Source organism: Xiphophorus couchianus, chromosome 15, assembly GCF_001444195.1.
Source record: "Xiphophorus couchianus chromosome 15, X_couchianus-1.0, whole genome shotgun sequence".
In the NCBI taxonomy this organism is placed as follows: domain Eukaryota; kingdom Metazoa; phylum Chordata; class Actinopteri; order Cyprinodontiformes; family Poeciliidae; genus Xiphophorus; species Xiphophorus couchianus.
Window position 1 is genome coordinate 13610402 of NC_040242.1, and position 17711 is coordinate 13628112.

The window sequence follows — 17711 nt, forward strand, 5'->3', positions numbered from 1 at the left end:
CCTTATTTTTGTTCACTGGCCTTTAAACCTGTCTAAACTGATGTCTTGACAGATCACTCTTCTGAAATGTTCTGAATTTACTTCAACTTATTTTTACTTTTTGTATCTCTGTGCACTTCCAGGAAATATTCAAAATCGTTTGTGGGGCAGTGGAACAGTGGTGTTCAATAGTCTTTCCCACCGTCCTGGTAATTGATAGATGGCTAAGAGTCAGCCATAAACCAACCAGATTATGTTCTTTAGTTTGGAGGCTAATGCCAAAGTGTTTGGTGGAGCCGGACTTGCAGGGTGACTGTCCGGTTTGGGAAGCAAATGCGACAGCTGTCCCCGGAGGATGAGAATCAGTGGCTGTGAGTTTAGGGATTGAGGAAAAAAGAATGAAAACATACCCACATACACACACACACAAACATTTCTCCTTTTTCTGCAGATGGCAATGTATGCATCTGGTATATGGGGTCAATAGCTGGCAGCTGGGTGCCCTGTTACAGACAGCTTCCCTCCGGAGCCGGAATTGAGCTTCTGTCTTCAGCTCAGCCTCGGTGTAAAAATATTGTTGATGTCTAGCAGCATCCATTCTTGTTGACGTTCATTCGTTGCATTTAGAGTGTGTCAGTGCTGGTTTTTTTTTTTTTGCTTTGCTTCATGTCATTTGTCTCCTGTGATTTATTTTACTTCTTTTCTTTTTCTTTTGCCTGGTTTAGGTTGTTATTTCCTCAATAGTATGTTTATAGCTACTAGTCAGACTTTTCACTAACAGATTCATTATTGACCTACAGAACAACATGTAATGTTACAAATCATTAATTATGACAGAATCTACCCTTTCCTAAACAAGCCTCCACATCCACATGTATCTGATAACACCAAATGTAGCATCCATTTATATTTTACTTATTTTTGTTATTCTTTTAATCAAATTCCTTCTTTGTTTGTATGTGTTCCATGTGGCTGCAGCAAAGCATTTGAGCTAATGAAAGAGATTTGTGAAAGAGGATCAAAGCAGACTAGAATGTCCAAACTTTATTAAATCTGGACATTGACTTTGAGGGACCATTTAAATCCACTTTTTGTAAAAAGCCTACAGCTTGACTAATACACTGTGTTCTTATCAAGTTTCCTGGAGAACCACTGCATTGCTGCTACTTTCTCTTGAAATGATTCCCAGGTAGACAGACTTATAATGATCCCTATCCTATCAGTTAACCCAGTAAACAATCAGATCAGGGATATAAATAGGCTTCGTATTATTCTAACAAAAAAACGTTCTTATTACTTCTTCTGCTTCTGCTTCATCTTCTGCATCGGTGTCCAACACAACTAAGCGGGGGTCACTGGGATAAGTCTCTAAATCAAAACATGTATAGTGGAACCCCTTGCAGATATTTAACTTGTATTTATATCACATTGTTTGCATGCAAAAAATTAGTTATTTTGTATCATGCATTTATAAAAATGTCAATGGAGAAATGAAAGCGTAGTGGGATGAGTTCTTTCTCTTACATGACCTAGTTCAGGCTGATGGTTAGTCTCCCCTGCTGTTATAGGTGAAACTCAATTATTTTGTCGAAACGATGAAATCAGAAGTTGGTAATATAATATAATTAATCTGTTGTAAGTTCAGTCTGTGAGTTTATTTCCTCTGCTTAACTGTGTGGAAATAAACAGCACCTGACTGTCGATGGCAAGAGTCTCTGAGAAGATCAGAGCCACTTCATTTTAATGTCAGCATTAAAGTTTCAGAAATGGTTTACAGAAGAGGATTTCTCTTGAGATGATTTTTATGTGACGCAATTACTGTAGTAGATTTTATCATCACTCTCTAATCATGTCAGTCTTGTTGTAGTTTATGGCTCCAATAAAAAAATGCTCACTGTGAAATGCTCCTCTCTTTTGTTTCCCATGCCTTTGTGTTTGGGCATATATGATTCTTTATGATTTTTATGATTCCTTGATCTTTTTCCTATTGGGTCCCATTAAAACCACAAATCTCTGTGTATCTTATGTGACAGACAAACAAAAAGCAGTTCATAACTGTAAATGGGAAGGAAAATAATTTTATTTTCTTAGTTAGCTTACTTTCAAGGCTTGAAAAAATGTATACCAGCGTAAGTTCCATCTAATCCCTTCAAAGTTTGTACACACACACCATTACGGCCGTAGCTGCAGCAAATATATATATATAACCCAAATCTAGCGATTCAAAGTTTTTAAATAGCCCATTTCATTGGAAAAATATTGACATGGAAAACTTTGTTCAATATACATATTAATTGCACTCAGATGATAAGTAAATAAAGTTTTAACACATATTTCAGCCCTTTTTTCAATTGTGTTAATGCATGCATTTCAAAATCTTTGTATTCTTTTTCATGTGCAAATATAAATATAAACTATATAACTGCTCTTTGTTGGTCTGTCACGTAAAATCCTAACAAAATATACAGAATGTTCCAGTTGCATCGTGAAATAATATACAAAATACGACAAAAGAACTTTGTGGGAACACTTTTGTAATGAACTACATTCATATTTGATTCCCAGTACGTATATGCATGTAGCTGTTATGACTTTTTTGGTTGGTTGATGTTGTTTCATGAGGTGCATAATGAGTTCACTGCACGCAATCTGCAGTCCGGCCTTCATCTCAGCAAAAATTAGCACAGGTCATTTCAACCCTGTGAAGTAAGATCAGGAAACACGGCATCATGTTGGTCAGTAAAGAAAAGAGACAGGCTGATATACCAGGAATAGCACTCTGCTGCTCACAACTGTGGCTGAAAGTATGCAAAATTCTCGAAAATTGTGCAGAAATGCATCAAAAAGGATTAAATGACTAAGATGTTTACAGAAGTTCTCAGAAAAAAATTTCTCGAACTAGGTTAATGTTTATAAAACAAAATTGAGATATATTCATAGAGCAAATTAAATAGAAATCCTTCATTTTTCTACTAAATAGACAAACGTCAACAAATGAATAGATGTGTCATGCTGCTTCATAAGGTCTAAATGCTTGGCAGCAAAAAAAGAAAAAAAAGTAGACAGTTGGGACTTTGGTCTAAGTGCATAGGATATATTTGACTATATATTAGCAATGATTGTTGCATTAAATTTATGGAAAACTTCTGTTTTTTAGACTCAAGACACAAAGTTTAAAGGTCCATTCTTCATTCAAAAGAATTGAAAAAAACAAAGCAGCTCATCTCAGATTTTCTGACATCTCAGTTAGGGTGGTGTGGCTTACTGGCTCAAAATTAATCAGAGATAATATTTGGACATGCTCAGATTTATTCTACTGGAAATACAAGTGAAATTAATTCTGTAACTCATTCTTATACTGTATTAATTTTAACTGATACAGAAGATTTTTCCTGATCAAAAATAGCTGAATTAATATCCCTAACAGTTTTTTTTTTTTTTAAGCATTCCACTCATATCCAGATGCCAAAGTACACGTTTCAGCCTTGAATGTTCATTCAAAGGAAAGTGGAACAAATCTGGATTTTAAGATTAATTTTAACGTTTGGTTGCAAGTTTTTGCCTAGTGTATCTCTGTAAATAAACACTTTTCTGTGAATGGACTGGAATGCTACAGTAAACAGTGATAGCCTTAATATCTTTTTTTCTGGTGATACCATCTTATTTTACAATTTCTTATTGTGAGTAGCGCTGTAAAAATGCTGCATTATGTTGCACCTGCTGACCTGGACTCTGCCAACTCTCTGCCTCCCATTTTGTTTGCACGTGTGCTTTGTGAGTGAAAGGCATCATGTCAGGCACTGAGCCATAGCTGATTATCTCAGATAACAGCCCTGTAGCGGGTAAGTCAGTTTAGGCTTAAGAAGAATTTACGTTAATGTGGTTTGGAATGTGGATGTCCATATGTTTATGTGCTGTCACTGTGGATAGCAGCTAACTTTACATTACATTTGGGAAATAGTCTGGGTGAGAATGTTCTAAAGTTTATTTGGAGGTTTTGTGTAATGATGCCATAATATTCAAGACATATTTCATGGTATTTTGCTGTCTGTTCAAGTTTAAAATACACAATAACATGTTTCTTTTACCAAAAACCCAAATCTAGCGATTCAAAGTTTTTAAATAGCCCATTTCATTTGAAAAATATTGACATGGAAAACTTTGCTCAATATACATATTAATTGTACTCAGATGATAAGTAAATAAAGTTTTAACACATATTTCAGCACTTTTTTCAATTGTATTTATGCATGCATTTCAAAATCTTTGTACTCTTTTTCCATGTGTGAATTAATGAAGAAATAAGTAAAACAGCTTTAAAGAAATAAATCTATATAGTCAAAAGTTGCAACATTGTGATGACATTATTCACAGAACACTGAGATTTATCCACACCATAATGTTCATAGAAGAAAGTAATAACTCCAGCTCAAATGTGAGTTCATCAGATTAAAATTAAGTCAATTTCAAAAACACTTAATTCATCTGAAAAGGGCAATTGCGTATCTGTATATCATGTGACTCATAACATACAGGTGTCTCCAAAGAGTTGATATAGGTGCAGGGGCACATTCAAACTGCCATTAAAACTCAGGGTTGCTTGGCAGTCTCTGATTTTCCCAGTCTGAATCCCAACTTCAGGGGTAATTATTGTAGTTTTTCTGCCTGGGAATTCTGAAAGTCTAACTTTGGAGGACAAAGAGAGTACAGCAAAATACGTCTCGGTGCAGATTCACCACCTACCCAGGATCGTATTGTAAGCACTTTACCGCCTTCTAGTGGTCAATTGTGCTTAATTATGCCAAATTTAACTAATCGACATGCTAGATACCTTGATGTATGCCTTTTATGTGCTGTATCTAAATCAGAATTTTGTTATTTAATTTAAAATCTCTCTGAGAGCAGACACACAAATAATTCATCTTCTAAAGTAAAAAATTGCTAAGCAAACTTCTATAAAGTGGCACAATGTGACTGGGAAGTACATATTACTGCCCTCTTAAAACATATCATTGATAAACTGTGAAAATATCAGTTGTGAATTGTGTGTATAAATATTTTTAGCTTTGCAACTGATGGAAAATCTTTAGAGAACTTTATTTTAGTTCTCTAAAATAAATTAGAGAACTGGATTTATTTGTGTGCCTGTGTGCAATCTACGATCCCACGCTGACAGCTTAAACCTATTAAATAGGTACAGCAAGTCACTCACATCCACCTGCCCAAGTGGCTATGAGCGCAGCTGATTGGCTTAGAGGGCAGCCAATCAGCTTGCGCGATGGAGTGGCCGCTTTGGTCACAGGCAGCTCGCAGTTTTCAGTCACAACTGTCCGTCCAGACTACAAAGGCAGCGGGGAGCAGCTTTAGTGAGAAGTGAGAGTGACAGGAAGACAGGCGGACCATGAGCGGAGCTGAGAGGGAGACACGGCAGAGGAGAGGGCAGTAGATGGAGATAGAAAGTTCCCAAGCAGTAAAACTGTAATTTACAAACAGTTGAAGGCCAGGTGTAACTTAGGCTGTGAAAGGTGCTAATATAGAGAAAGAAAACAAAGCATTTCTAATTTACTATTTTATTCGGGGTATGGTAGCAGAGCGCACATGGATTTAGTCGACCTGTACCTCCCTGAGTGTTTCAGCTACCACTCTGACACAGAGTAAGTACATTTTCATTGTAATGTTATCCTATTGAGCTTTAAAGTCTCGAGTTGGTGCTGAAAAGCTCGAATAGGTCAAGTGAATGTTAATATATTGTAATTAATTTAAAATATTTTTCTTTTTTTTAAAAGTTACCTGTTTATCAGGTGACGTATGTCTCTTGTATGAGGTAATTTAATTCATAATACATCTCTGACAATCACTTTTGTAGTGATTAAGAGTATTTGCGCTAAATCCAGTTACTCAAATTTTAGCCACCTTAATCATATTTAGCTTTTTCACACTCGCTTAATTTTATTAGCTGTGAAGTAGTATTTCTTAATTAGAAAGTATCTTTAAAATGGCCTGTAGTTAACTAAACCTGCACTGCCAAAAATATATTTGGAATGGCATAATGTGACATTTTCTAGTCTGAATATTGCCCTAATAGATATGAATACAAGTATTTGCTATCCATATTGGCAAAATTTGGCATAATGCCTTCAGTATGATCCTAAGTATGGAATATCCGTCAACAGGTATTACTCGGATGAAAACTCTGCCTTGTCTGCAGAGATGGACCAAGGTATAGGCAAACACAAAATTGCATAGAGTGCCCACACTAGCAGGTGTAGCTCAAGAATGGCAGAATAGTCACTTAAAGTCAACTTTACAAATGTAGGAGTAATAAATTTGCATCAACTATACAAAGAGCACACTTTTGATAGTACTACAAATGCATCAATTAAATTGCCAAAGATTGAAGTTGGTCAATTTCCTCTTGATTGGCTCTGACCACTTTGCTGCACGTTCTTGAGCTTAGTAACAATCCGATAAAATTGCATGTCTTCTACTAAAGACATGATAATGTTTGGAAAGTGTCCAGAGCCAGACCAAGGCATGTGCAAACTAAGCAGCTGTCCAGCTGTCCACTCCAACAGAAATACAATTGTCACCAAAGAGAAGTTTACAAATGTAGGAGTAATAGAAAATGTGCAATGCTGTTGATAATAGAGATTCAACAAACACCCAGATTTTGAGGTTCTGTCAGTTTTCCCTAATCAGCTTCAATCAGTCTTGATGTGTAAATGGCGATAATCTTGTAATAGATTCATTTTATTTGAAATTCAAAGCTACTTCCTCTGACAAAGCACCTGCCTTTCATTTTTGTCTGTTATGTGTAAAAATCCTTATGTTAAAAAAACAATCAGTCAAAATCAGAATCCATTCATCCATTATCTACCGCTTATCCAAACTCACATAAACCAAACCAGATAAACCAAAGATACAGTTTTGGTTGAATGTGGTCATTCTCTGCTTAGGCAGTGTTTTCTGAACTCTAAACCAGTGGTCCCCAAAACTTTTTCCGGTAAAGACTTTGGAAATTTGCTGCGGACCAGGGGGTAAGGGGAGAGGAGGTGCGCGCACCGACACCGATGCTTTTGCTGCTGTTTCTAAATCATTCTGCTGCTTGTGGGCTCAATGGTGACGCTCAAGACGTAACCGGCAGAATCTGGTTAAAGGATTTTCAAAATAAAAGATCCTTCAGACTCAATACATAAAACGGAAGTATTTAATTATTTCTTGCGCGGCCCGGTACCAATTGGTCCATGGACCGGTACCGGTCCGTGGCCCGGGGGTTGGGGACCACTGCTCTAAATGACAAAACGTTTCTGTTAACCAAACAAAAACATGTTTTAATATTTTCATTAACTTTTTAAAACATGTTATACTACTTTGTAGTTGTATTATAAGCAACACAAATAAAGTCATTCAGCAAGGTGATACACTTTTTTGTACATTTTTTTTTATACCAACTATAAACCATAATATTCTTAAAAAGAGGTACATAAGGCATGTTAGATTATTGTAAAGGGACAATTAGTTGAGCTGGAATGATCAAAACTTTTGAAAGGCCCCCTAATCAAATTCAGATTTGAGCCTCATACAACCTGATTTTCTATTTGGTGTATAAAATTTTATTTTAAAAAACAGTGTTTAAGCTAATTAACTACATATTAAAGCTCTAGTAAGGTCAGGAAAGTTATACAAATAACAGCACAAGAATATTTCCTTAATCTATTTGAACTGTTTTCTGTAATTTAAAGAAAGATTTTCCCATTTTAGTCTCTCTCACAATGTTACTACCACTATCCTTAACATTTCGGTCACTAAAATCTGTATCAAGTGTGAATGAAATGGAAACTGCCAAAATACATATTATATTGACACTTGAAATGTAAAACTGTTTGTGATTACAAACACTTTTACATTTCAATTGAGATTTCATGCATTATGCAGCTTAAGCTAAATTTTATTGACGATTGCTTCTAAAACATAATCAACTCAATGTTTGTGTTCAGTCCAGTTTTTTTTCCAGCAGAATATTTTACCACAAAAATGGAGTTTGGAAAAAGCTGTTCAAAGCAGGTGTTCAATTACTCACCACAGAATTGCTTTCTGATTGTCCATATTTTCTGTAATCATTTAAAAAGAAGAGCAAGAGAAAAAAAATCTATTATCATCACTGTTCGGCTTTTATCAGTTGTGGCATAATCGCTCAGCAGATTTCAGCAGTGAGCGTTTCACGATTGAAATTAACCTTCCGCCGGCAGCGGAGAAGAAAAGACAATTAGAAGATAGACAGAGGGAGACGGGAAGACATGTGGACGCACAGGTTGTCTGATTGCATGTGACACAAGCAATCAGATAAAGGAACCGGAAGGAGGGCAATGACAGCTGCAGATCACCCCCCTCCTCCTGCGTCCATCTCTCTCCAGAACCCGCGGGTCTGAGGATCCAGCCTCAAGTGCTTCATCTCGTGGATTCATCCAAAGCCTGCGTAAGGCTCTTAGTTGGCTGAGGGTGTCACTGATCCCAGCTCATCTCTCAATCATTAGTAGAAAAAAAAAAGCACTACTGAGACCCCGGTGACCTAAATCACCTCTCTGCGGCCGTGTAAGATTGAGCTGAACGGATAGGCGACACGCCCCGGGACATAGCTGGATTTGGCTTTTTTTTATTTCTTGCTTTTGGCAATCTTCTCTTAATTTAGCTTGGTAACTTAACTCTTCTTTTATCTCTTTCTTCCCTCCAACTCCTTTTTTCTTCTGCAGTGGGCCATTGTCTGTATTATGGCTCTGCTTATTAGCCAGAAAGTGTTGCCCTCTCTTTTTTTTTTCCTCAACTCCCCCATCCCTCCCAGGTTAATGAGCCACAGGACTCTCCCTCTCTTTCTGCCCAGCTTTTTCCCACTCCCTCTTCCTGCCTGCATCTCTTTTCATTTCACGCTGCATTTTATCCTTTGTTCCCAAGGTGCAGTTAGTGATGTTTTAGATTCTGGGGCACAAAAGAGGTAACTCAGAATGGCCATTGAGACGCACACCGATTTATTCGGTTTGACCTGGGCCGATGAAGCTGCGATGTTGATCGCTTATGTGGTGTTGTAAATTAGTAATTTACCAAACTGATCAAGCATTTCATTATGAAAGCAAAGCATTGACTCAAAGCAATGTTGGGATCTTGTTGGGATGCATTCCAACAAGAGAGCTAAAAGTATGCATCTGTCAGGCTTTGCAAAGCAGCATGAACACCTATGATGGACAGATGACAACAGATTCCTCGTCTCTGTGCTGTTTTTATGGTCTTGAAATGGGATTGGAAATGGCAAGGGAGGATTGATGGAGCAAATGGGATGAGAGTCTTGTAACTGGAAGCCTGGCAAGGCACAGTTTGGAGAACAGTTGATCAAACCTTCCCAATAAAAAATATTTCTTACCTGGCAGGTTGCCGAAATTAAATTAATGAACCCTACCTACTCAGTAGTACTAGAAAAAGGTAAATGACAATAAAGTGGTGGAATGTATCACATTTTGTTCACCTCAACTTAAGTTTAGTTCAAAGCAGGTCCATTCCTTCTATGTTAGCATAAAACACAGTTAGTCCCAGTTTCACAGATAGTGGGATGTTTGTCAAGCAGCTGACTACAGTGTGGCTGTTTCAGCAGATAGCCTGACTAATCAACCAACTTGCTGAGCTCAGCAGAGTGGACGTCTAATACTCAAACTATTCAGAAATTTAGGTGATGTCTATTCTGTGTTTACTCTCTGGTCTGCAGATCAAAATGTCAATAGACAAACATTACAGATTTAAATTATTTTAACTGTCATGTCATTTTTGCAAAAATGTTGTTTTTTATCCTACTGTGAGAATTTATGTGTCATAATTAGTACACAAACATATCTGACATATTCATAAAAGGTCAGCTTCTTGGCTACTGGGAGTGTTTGAAATATCCACTCTTTGTTAAATAGTTACAGTGATTCCTCTTCTGTGGTTGTTCAGTTTTCCTCTAAATATTTTCTTGTTCATTGTTTTATCTTAAGTAGGTGTGTTTTTTATCGTGCACCTTTGCGCTTGCTTTTGTGGCTCCATAGAGGGGTCAGTAGCGCGTGGCCATGGTTTGCTCAGTGGGTGGTTTAAAACAGCCAGCCTTTTTGCCTACCAAATAGCTTATGATGGGAAGACTCATTTACATGGCAGGAAACAGATCAACATGGACATGCACCTCGCCATGCAGAGAGTAGAGACTGAGAAGTGTACATATTGTGTGTATGTGTTTGTGCGAGACAAAAGCAAACCTGCAGTCTCTTTTTAGAGTTGGCCTGGCGGCAAACAGTTGCGTGGAAGTATGTGTCAGGGTGTTTATGAAGACATGTGTGTGCACAGGGGCTGCAACGTGTGAAGCGATTGCAGGAATCTTCATGTGAAGAGAAGAGGGGAGATGGGCTAAGCTCCTTATATTTACAGCCAGGCACAAAAGTCTGATGCCACCACCGGAGTATGTGTGTTTTCAGGATGTGTGAGAGCAGGGCGCATGCCTGCGGGCCCACTGTACACGTCAGCTGGTTTCCTCCTCAGCTTGGTGACAGAGAGTCTGCTGTGGTCACTTCTTTACTTATTAATAGGTTTGTGACACATGATTTAACATGCAGGTAATCTCTTACTATTTAGATATTACGGTAGAAGTAATGGCAATTATATTATGCGTGTGTGCTGTTTATCATTTAGAAATGTAAGGAGCAAATTCTGTTTCTGGAAGCTCTTAAAGAGATTTTTATTTAAATTATTGTCTTTGGCTTGGAGTCCTTCAAACACTAATGAAATACTAAAAGAATAATTAGTATATGAAAATGTTTAATACCCTGCATTACACCAAAAGTAGTTCAAAAAATCAAATAGAGACCCCACAAACGTTTTTAAATCTATTTTTACAAAAAATAGATAAAAGAATATGGGCATGACTTGGTGTACAAAGCCACCTCGTATCATTGACTTTGCTGTCATTAAGTAACTTTTCTAGCTAATTTGTCAGCATGATTAGCTTGTCAAAAGACCCATTCAACCCCAAACTTTAACTTACTCTCTGCTGTCTCAGGATGTTGCTTCAATATTTCCAGATAATGTCCTCTCTTCATGATCTTTTGTAAAGTACACTAGTCCCTCCAGCATCAAAACGCTCCCACAACATGATGGTGCCAGTCTCTTATATCACAGTAGGTATGTTACTCTTGGGCTTGCAAACTTTCCCTGTTTTATTTCAAATATTTTACTTGGTCTTATGGCCAAATACTTTAATGAACACAAGATATTTCTCAAAAAACTAAGATTGTTGTCAAACTGAATGAAAGTATCTGTTTATCAAAACAGAAGTACAATAAATGGATTTTTAAACAAAAAAGTAGGAAATTTTGTTTTTTATACTATAAATGAACATCAAAACAGTCCCAGATTTCTCAGGATTTGACCTCCTTCACTTTGATTAGAAAAAGCGATATTTTTCATGGACTATTTTATTTTTTAACATTCTATTGCGTTTCCTACTACAATGACTATTACAACAAGCTCTTAACTTGTTTCGGTTATGATGTGTTTGACAGGTAAAGCGTCGCTGAGATGACAAGAACAAGTGTGCCATAACACTCAATACAAATATTAAAACAAAACAAGAATAAACAAACAAACAAAAATCAGTGGCAGGAAACAGTAGATTATTCCTGGCTTTTCTATTTCCCTGAGTTTGCTTAAGTAATCAGCTCCTTTAAAAACAAAGTAGTGTAATGCACTGCGGCTTTGCATATGTGGTCGATCCCAAACGGCTGGTTCAGACAACACAGGGAAGGGTGGTTTGATAGACCAATGAAAGGATGTGCAAACTTAACTAAGTGCTTTAAGCAGTTAAAGCACTTAGGGTTGTTGATATACAGAGGAAAAACCTCACAAAAGACTTGCCTGGGAGGCATCGTAATTCAGAGCTAAATTCATTTGTATGTGAATTCTGTCTGTCTGTCTATCTAGACTGATTGAAAGTACCTTAAATGTTGCGTTTTCATAGCTGTAAGTTATTAAACCATCATAATTAATTTAAATAAAGACTTAAACATCTAAGTATGATTAATTAAGCTATCCTATTTGTATATTGATCCACTCTGTTTTATTTTCAAAAATCTTCAGTAAGTTCAAGCTTGTTAACCTTTCTTTAAAAAAGGAATTGAAATTGTTTTTTGCTGTGTTTTTTTTTTGGACCCTGGAAACGGCATGGTTCAAATATGCAATTACAATCCAGGTTTAATATGATGTTCATGCTTATGAATGCAAGCTTCCACTGGTATGTTAAGAATGGTCTTCATTTGTTCTGTCTTCTCCAGGCATCCAGGCAGAATGTCAGTGAGGGGCTTGGACCCCGTCTGTCCCACCTCAATAAAACGGGAGCCCTCCAGCCCCAGCCCCAGCTCTCAGGGCGATGTCAGCCCAGCTCAGCCCAGTCCAGGTAGCTCCTCATCGGATACAAACTCCAGTTATGGTCCCCTCACCAAGGGCCTCAATCACAACAATGGGCTGGACTCGAGCCTCTGTGGTCACACAGCTAGCTTGGCCAATAATGGTGGAACCACCAGGTTGGGTGTTTAAATCGATTTCAGCTTTTCTCACACGTTGTGCCACGAGCACCAACTGAACGCATTTCTCCTCACCTCTCTACTTTCATTCAGGAGGTTTGGGGACGACGAGGGCCAAGTGAAGTGTGAGTTCATGCTGGGCACTGTGGCAAAGCGGGTGTGTCTGGTGTGCGGTGACGTAGCCTCTGGCTATCATTATGGTGTGGCTTCATGTGAGGCTTGCAAGGCCTTTTTCAAGAGGACCATCCAGGGTAAGTGTCAAAAAAATCTCCTACATATTCATGCAAAGAAAGATGCTCAGTTTTATAGTTTATTGTGCATGACTGGTAATTCTTTCTTGCATCACATAAACCTGTTTTACGAGCAGCATGGCACAGATGGAGTTATACCCCAAGCTTTTGTTATGGTGAAAACAAGCCCTGATCAGTTAATTCATAGCTTCCGCCTCCCACTTTTCCAAACTGCAGAAAGGCTTTAAATAAAGATCTGTTTGCAAACAGCTGATATGTGGTTAAACTTGCAGGACATTGTGTATATAGTCAACATGTTGGGGGTTCATGGCTTTGAAGCAGCAGATAGCTGAGCTGCCTAGTGCTAAATGTGTTTGCTTTGACTTCTCCTCAGAGCTGAGAACTGGAAGCGCACAGTGTGGGTGTTTTAAAGGGATTGTCCTGCTCCCTGTCGGCTCTGGGCCCAGGTCGAGGACCTGGTGTGCCTTGTCTCGTTAAGAGCTCTGGAAGTTGGCTGCCGCAGAAAGGTTCAAAGGGTAGACTTGAGCGGCTTTCAAATCGGACAGGGAGATCTGATGTCTGGCTCATCAGAAACTTCCTGTTTCTAATGGAGGCTGGCAGTTGAGATGACCTGTACTGGCTCAATGCCATCCGGCTTAGCCGACAACTTTGGCTAGTTGATAAAATTTCAATTTTTTATTGAGAATATACTAAGCTTTTTCAAATACTCCCAATAAATCCCAGTTTTAGTCCAAGTATGAAAGTTCCCCACAAAAGAAAATGGAGTTTAGATGCCAAGACGACAAACTCAACAGGAAAAAAAAAAAAAGCTTTTTTTTTTTTCCTGTAGACTGTTGTTTGGCCATACAAAACGCTGGTAGGCCAGTTTAGGTAACTGTTTCCATATCATTTAGGTAACTGTTTCCACATCATTGACAACCACTTTTTTCTTCCCTGTCCCTCTCTTTTCCTTTCCAGGTAACATCGAATACAGCTGCCCAGCTTCCAACGAATGTGAAATCACCAAGAGAAGGAGAAAATCCTGCCAAGCCTGTCGATTTGTGAAGTGTCTGGCAGTGGGCATGTTGAGAGAAGGTCAGCTGTGCATTAAAGTAACTTACTGTTAGCTTCACTGTGATAGATCTGATGGGAAATCTGGCAGGAGCTTCAGTCTCGTCCTTATAGATTTCTGACATGGAGAGAGAAGGCCACTGGTTATTATGATGGCCTGTTAAGTAGCTGACTTATCTCCATTGATGGTGAACTTAAAGCACCCTTGTGTTGCCATATATGATATATGTGTATGTAGGTCAGTGTATGTGGAGTAAAAACAGAACTTAACGATGAGTAACAGGGATCTTAACTGTTCAGCCATGTCCCTCTTTGCTGAGCAGGGCCTCCAAAATAGTTTCTGGACTTTTGCCAATTTGTGAAGGTGTAATGGCAACATTCCAGCACCAAGAGAGATATTTGGGAGGAAGCTTATTCACCATGTATTTAGTTGAAAAGGGGTAGATTTTTTTTTGCCAGAACAACAATTAAGTTTAGGCTAACAAACCAAAGATTATTGTACTAATTGTCAATCATGGTGGTAGCAGTATCATGCTACGGGTCAGTTTAGCTACAGATTGATCTGATGCTTTGCACCAAGTGAATGAAAAGATGCAAATTATTGAACCCCTTCTTCAATCAACAGATGCATGGTTCATCTGCATCTGTGGGGGTCTCAACAGAACAATAATTAGTTAGGGGTGCACAAAGCAGGCAAAAAAAAATCCTTCCTACAGTTCCAATCTGAACGCAATTGAAAATCTTTGTAGTGTGCCAGATTTATTCCAGAAACATTTTGATGGCTACTAGATTTTTTTTTAACCTGCTTTCTACTATGAAACTTTATCACGTCTGGATAAATATTTGAAGTGGGTCTGTGCACATGCCGCAGATAGTCTCCTTTAGTCTGCCTGTATGCCTGCTGCCTGGTGACATATTGTTGTCCAGATTTAGAAGTGACTCACAGAGGAAAACATTAGCAGCCTCCTACTGTACTGGCCACTTGTCTCCTGCTGTGTGAGGCTTAGGAGAGTTACCAGAGAGGAGATAAAACACCTGAGTGTGTAAATGTTGAGCAGTTTGATCTCAGGAAAAATCCTTAATTTATTATAAAAGTAATAGCCTGTCAGTTTATCCTAAGTGGCTTTATGTTACATTAATGTCTGCAAATCATGATGTGTGTAAATAATAAATAAAGTATATTATTTAGGAAAAAAGAAAATACCACATTAAAGTATCCTGCACTTTACTAGACTTGTTTCACAAGGTTTTCAACATTTTCTACTTTTCTGTGCCCTTTTTTTTCCATTTTTCAGTGACGCTAATGTCACCTTCGGGAAATGTTTGTGTAAGATATGGTCTAGTTTTTGTTTTTGTTTCAGTCCTAATATCTGAATTGAAATATTTCTTACAATAGCAGCTCTAGAACTTGATCGTCTTATTGATTTAGGCACAAATCATTTCAGTTCTAAAGCCTGACATGGATTGGCTTTTCTCAAAAGGAGCGTGGTAACTAGAGTACTTGACCAAAGTTATGACTCAAACTGGAGGTTATAAACATTTTATATGGAGAAAGTTAAAGCTCAGTTTGTAGCCATTTTTCCTCAGCTCTATTCTTCAATAAGAAACACAGTTTTAGTTTTACCTCCTAAAGACATGCTCACAATTTCTGATTGTCTTGAATTTTTGTGTATGTTTTGAAAGTGAGCAAAAACTGATAGAAATGATTGGTACAACCCCAACTCTTCTAGACCTGAAAGATGATTTATTATTTCCTATTTGGATCTTAATGTGCAGCAGCATCTTCTAGCTGCAGCTGCAGCTGCATATGCACAGTGAGTTATAGATGCAACCACTTATAGCATGTTTACACATTTCTGTGTACGTTTAAACACCTTACCATGATCTCAGATGCGCACTCACACCTCTGTGTGTTTTCCTCAGTGCTATCTTTTTCTATATTAGCTGCTTTTAATAGGGTTGAGGCATCAACAGCATTCCTCCTCTTTCATCCCCCCTTTGCTTCGTCCCCCTGCCTCATAAATTCCTCCAGATGCCTTGTGGGATTCCTGGACCTCCATGAAACGCGAACTGCCCCTCGTAACTCCTATCGTAAGCGCCCTCGTAACGCGCTTCATCGTGTCTCGTAATGCCCCTCTTCCCCTGGAGAGGCCGCAGTAAACAGAGACAGAGGGAGCTGTGAAGTTTAATGAGGAGAGTCAGGGCCATATTAAAAGAGCAGCTAAAAGACATATAGACCCCAGGCAGGATTTGATTAAGCCCCGTTTAGGTAGCTGTTTCCACAGAAGCTTTCTCTTTCCTAGGACAATAGGACCATGGTTGCAAAATAAAAACAATATATTCTTCCTCCTTTTCTAGTTGCATTAAAGTTGCACAGTTTGTACATTGAGATGGTTCAGACTCTGCACACCATTTCCATCAGTCAATAAGAAGCTATCTGCTGTATATCGGATGCCACTAAGTTATTTTGGTGTTTGTGGAGATTACCACAACACAGCGGCACACTCCAATGTATTTTTGTAGGGTGTTATGTGACAAAACAACACAAAGTACAACTGTAAAGTAAAAAAAAAAAAAAAAGATATTTATATTATTTTGATATTATTTTATAAGTGAATGCCATTTCATTGTGGTATTCACTGGGTGGTTATAGTTGTTGTATTTATGGAAGGAGAATCTTTGCTTCCCCACATTATGACGCAGTCTCCTCCATGTTAGCATTGTTGGTTCTCTGCCACATGCTGCATTTTGTATATTGGCAAAAAAGTTTGGGTGTAGTCTCACCTGACCAGAGCACCTTCTTCCACATGTGTGCTTTGTCCTGTCAGTTTTGAAGGACGGCTTTATTTGTGTAGGTTTGAAGTAATGAACAGTACTCTGTGAGAATGTGTCATTTTGGATTAATCTAACCCTTAGGTGACCTCTGAATTCAGTCATTTGTTCAGGATAGTTTTTAAGGGTTTGAGAGAAACGGAGAATGAATATAAATTCAGAATATCTTGGATATTTTGGATATTTATTTGTAGCAGAAATTTGAAACTCTTGTATTCTTTTCTCTTCACTTTAACTTGCAATAAAACAGATACAAGCTCGAGGAAGCAATGTGACGAAAAGTGCAAAGATTTAGGATGCAGTAATTCTTTAAAGCTGTATATGTGTCACCACATCGGAGATGCGTGGGATTGTTTGTGGTGAGAACATGGAGGCAGCGGCAATGGAGGTGGAGAACAGGCTAAACTGGATGAGTGGATGCTGTGGGACTTTTCTCTTCTTCTTATGTGGAAATGCTGTAAGAATGGCTGTGTGATGAATGTGGCTGTCCTTATCAAACGCTGATGGGCAGTCCAGAAGAACAATGAGGTAGTGTGTGTGTCTCTCTCTTGTTATCCCACAAAGCTATTCTTGGCCTTTTAGTTGTCAGCACATTCCTCTATGAAACATTATACTTAGTTTTGACATTATCTTCTGTCAGAACACAAACAAACACTTGAATAAAACTTAGTTCGCTTTTAAATCAAGCATTCAGCAAATATGAAACAAACAGTTTGGAAACTAATCCACATTAAATTGTCAGCTTATAATTCATTTCTTTAAATTCAAATTTAGTCAAGCTAATATATGGCAATGAAGAGCTAATACTTGCCCTATTGCTGTTGCTTCAACACTTTAAGGCTATTTATTACACGAGACCTCTGTTTGCAAACTGCTGGTATTTTCAGATGTTTACTTGGAAAAAGTTTCACGTTTAGACAATATTGCCAAGACACCTTAGATCCGCTGTAGTTGTCATGCCAGGGAGAAATATGACGCTGTGATTTTAGCATCTCATTAAAACATGCAC

The 17711-nt window shown here is 38.1% G+C and overlaps 1 protein-coding gene across 3 annotated transcripts in view; it reads left to right on the forward strand.

Annotated features, from left to right (window-relative positions):
• The window catches only part of LOC114158143 (estrogen-related receptor gamma-like), a 38166-nt gene that overhangs the window by 4223 nt on the left and 16232 nt on the right, over positions 1–17711 (forward strand). The window contains exons 1-4 of one of the 3 annotated variants that reach the window (XM_028039422.1): positions 5295–5633; positions 12321–12569; positions 12663–12820; positions 13778–13894. In XM_028039422.1, the coding sequence (XP_027895223.1) occupies positions 5578–5633; positions 12321–12569; positions 12663–12820; positions 13778–13894 (580 nt within the window). In that variant the 5' untranslated portion in view covers positions 5295–5577. Of the gene's footprint in view, positions 1–5294; positions 5634–12320; positions 12570–12662; positions 12821–13777; positions 13895–17711 lie in introns of those variants that run through there. The other 2 variants (XM_028039421.1, XM_028039423.1) reach the window with 2 other exon arrangements.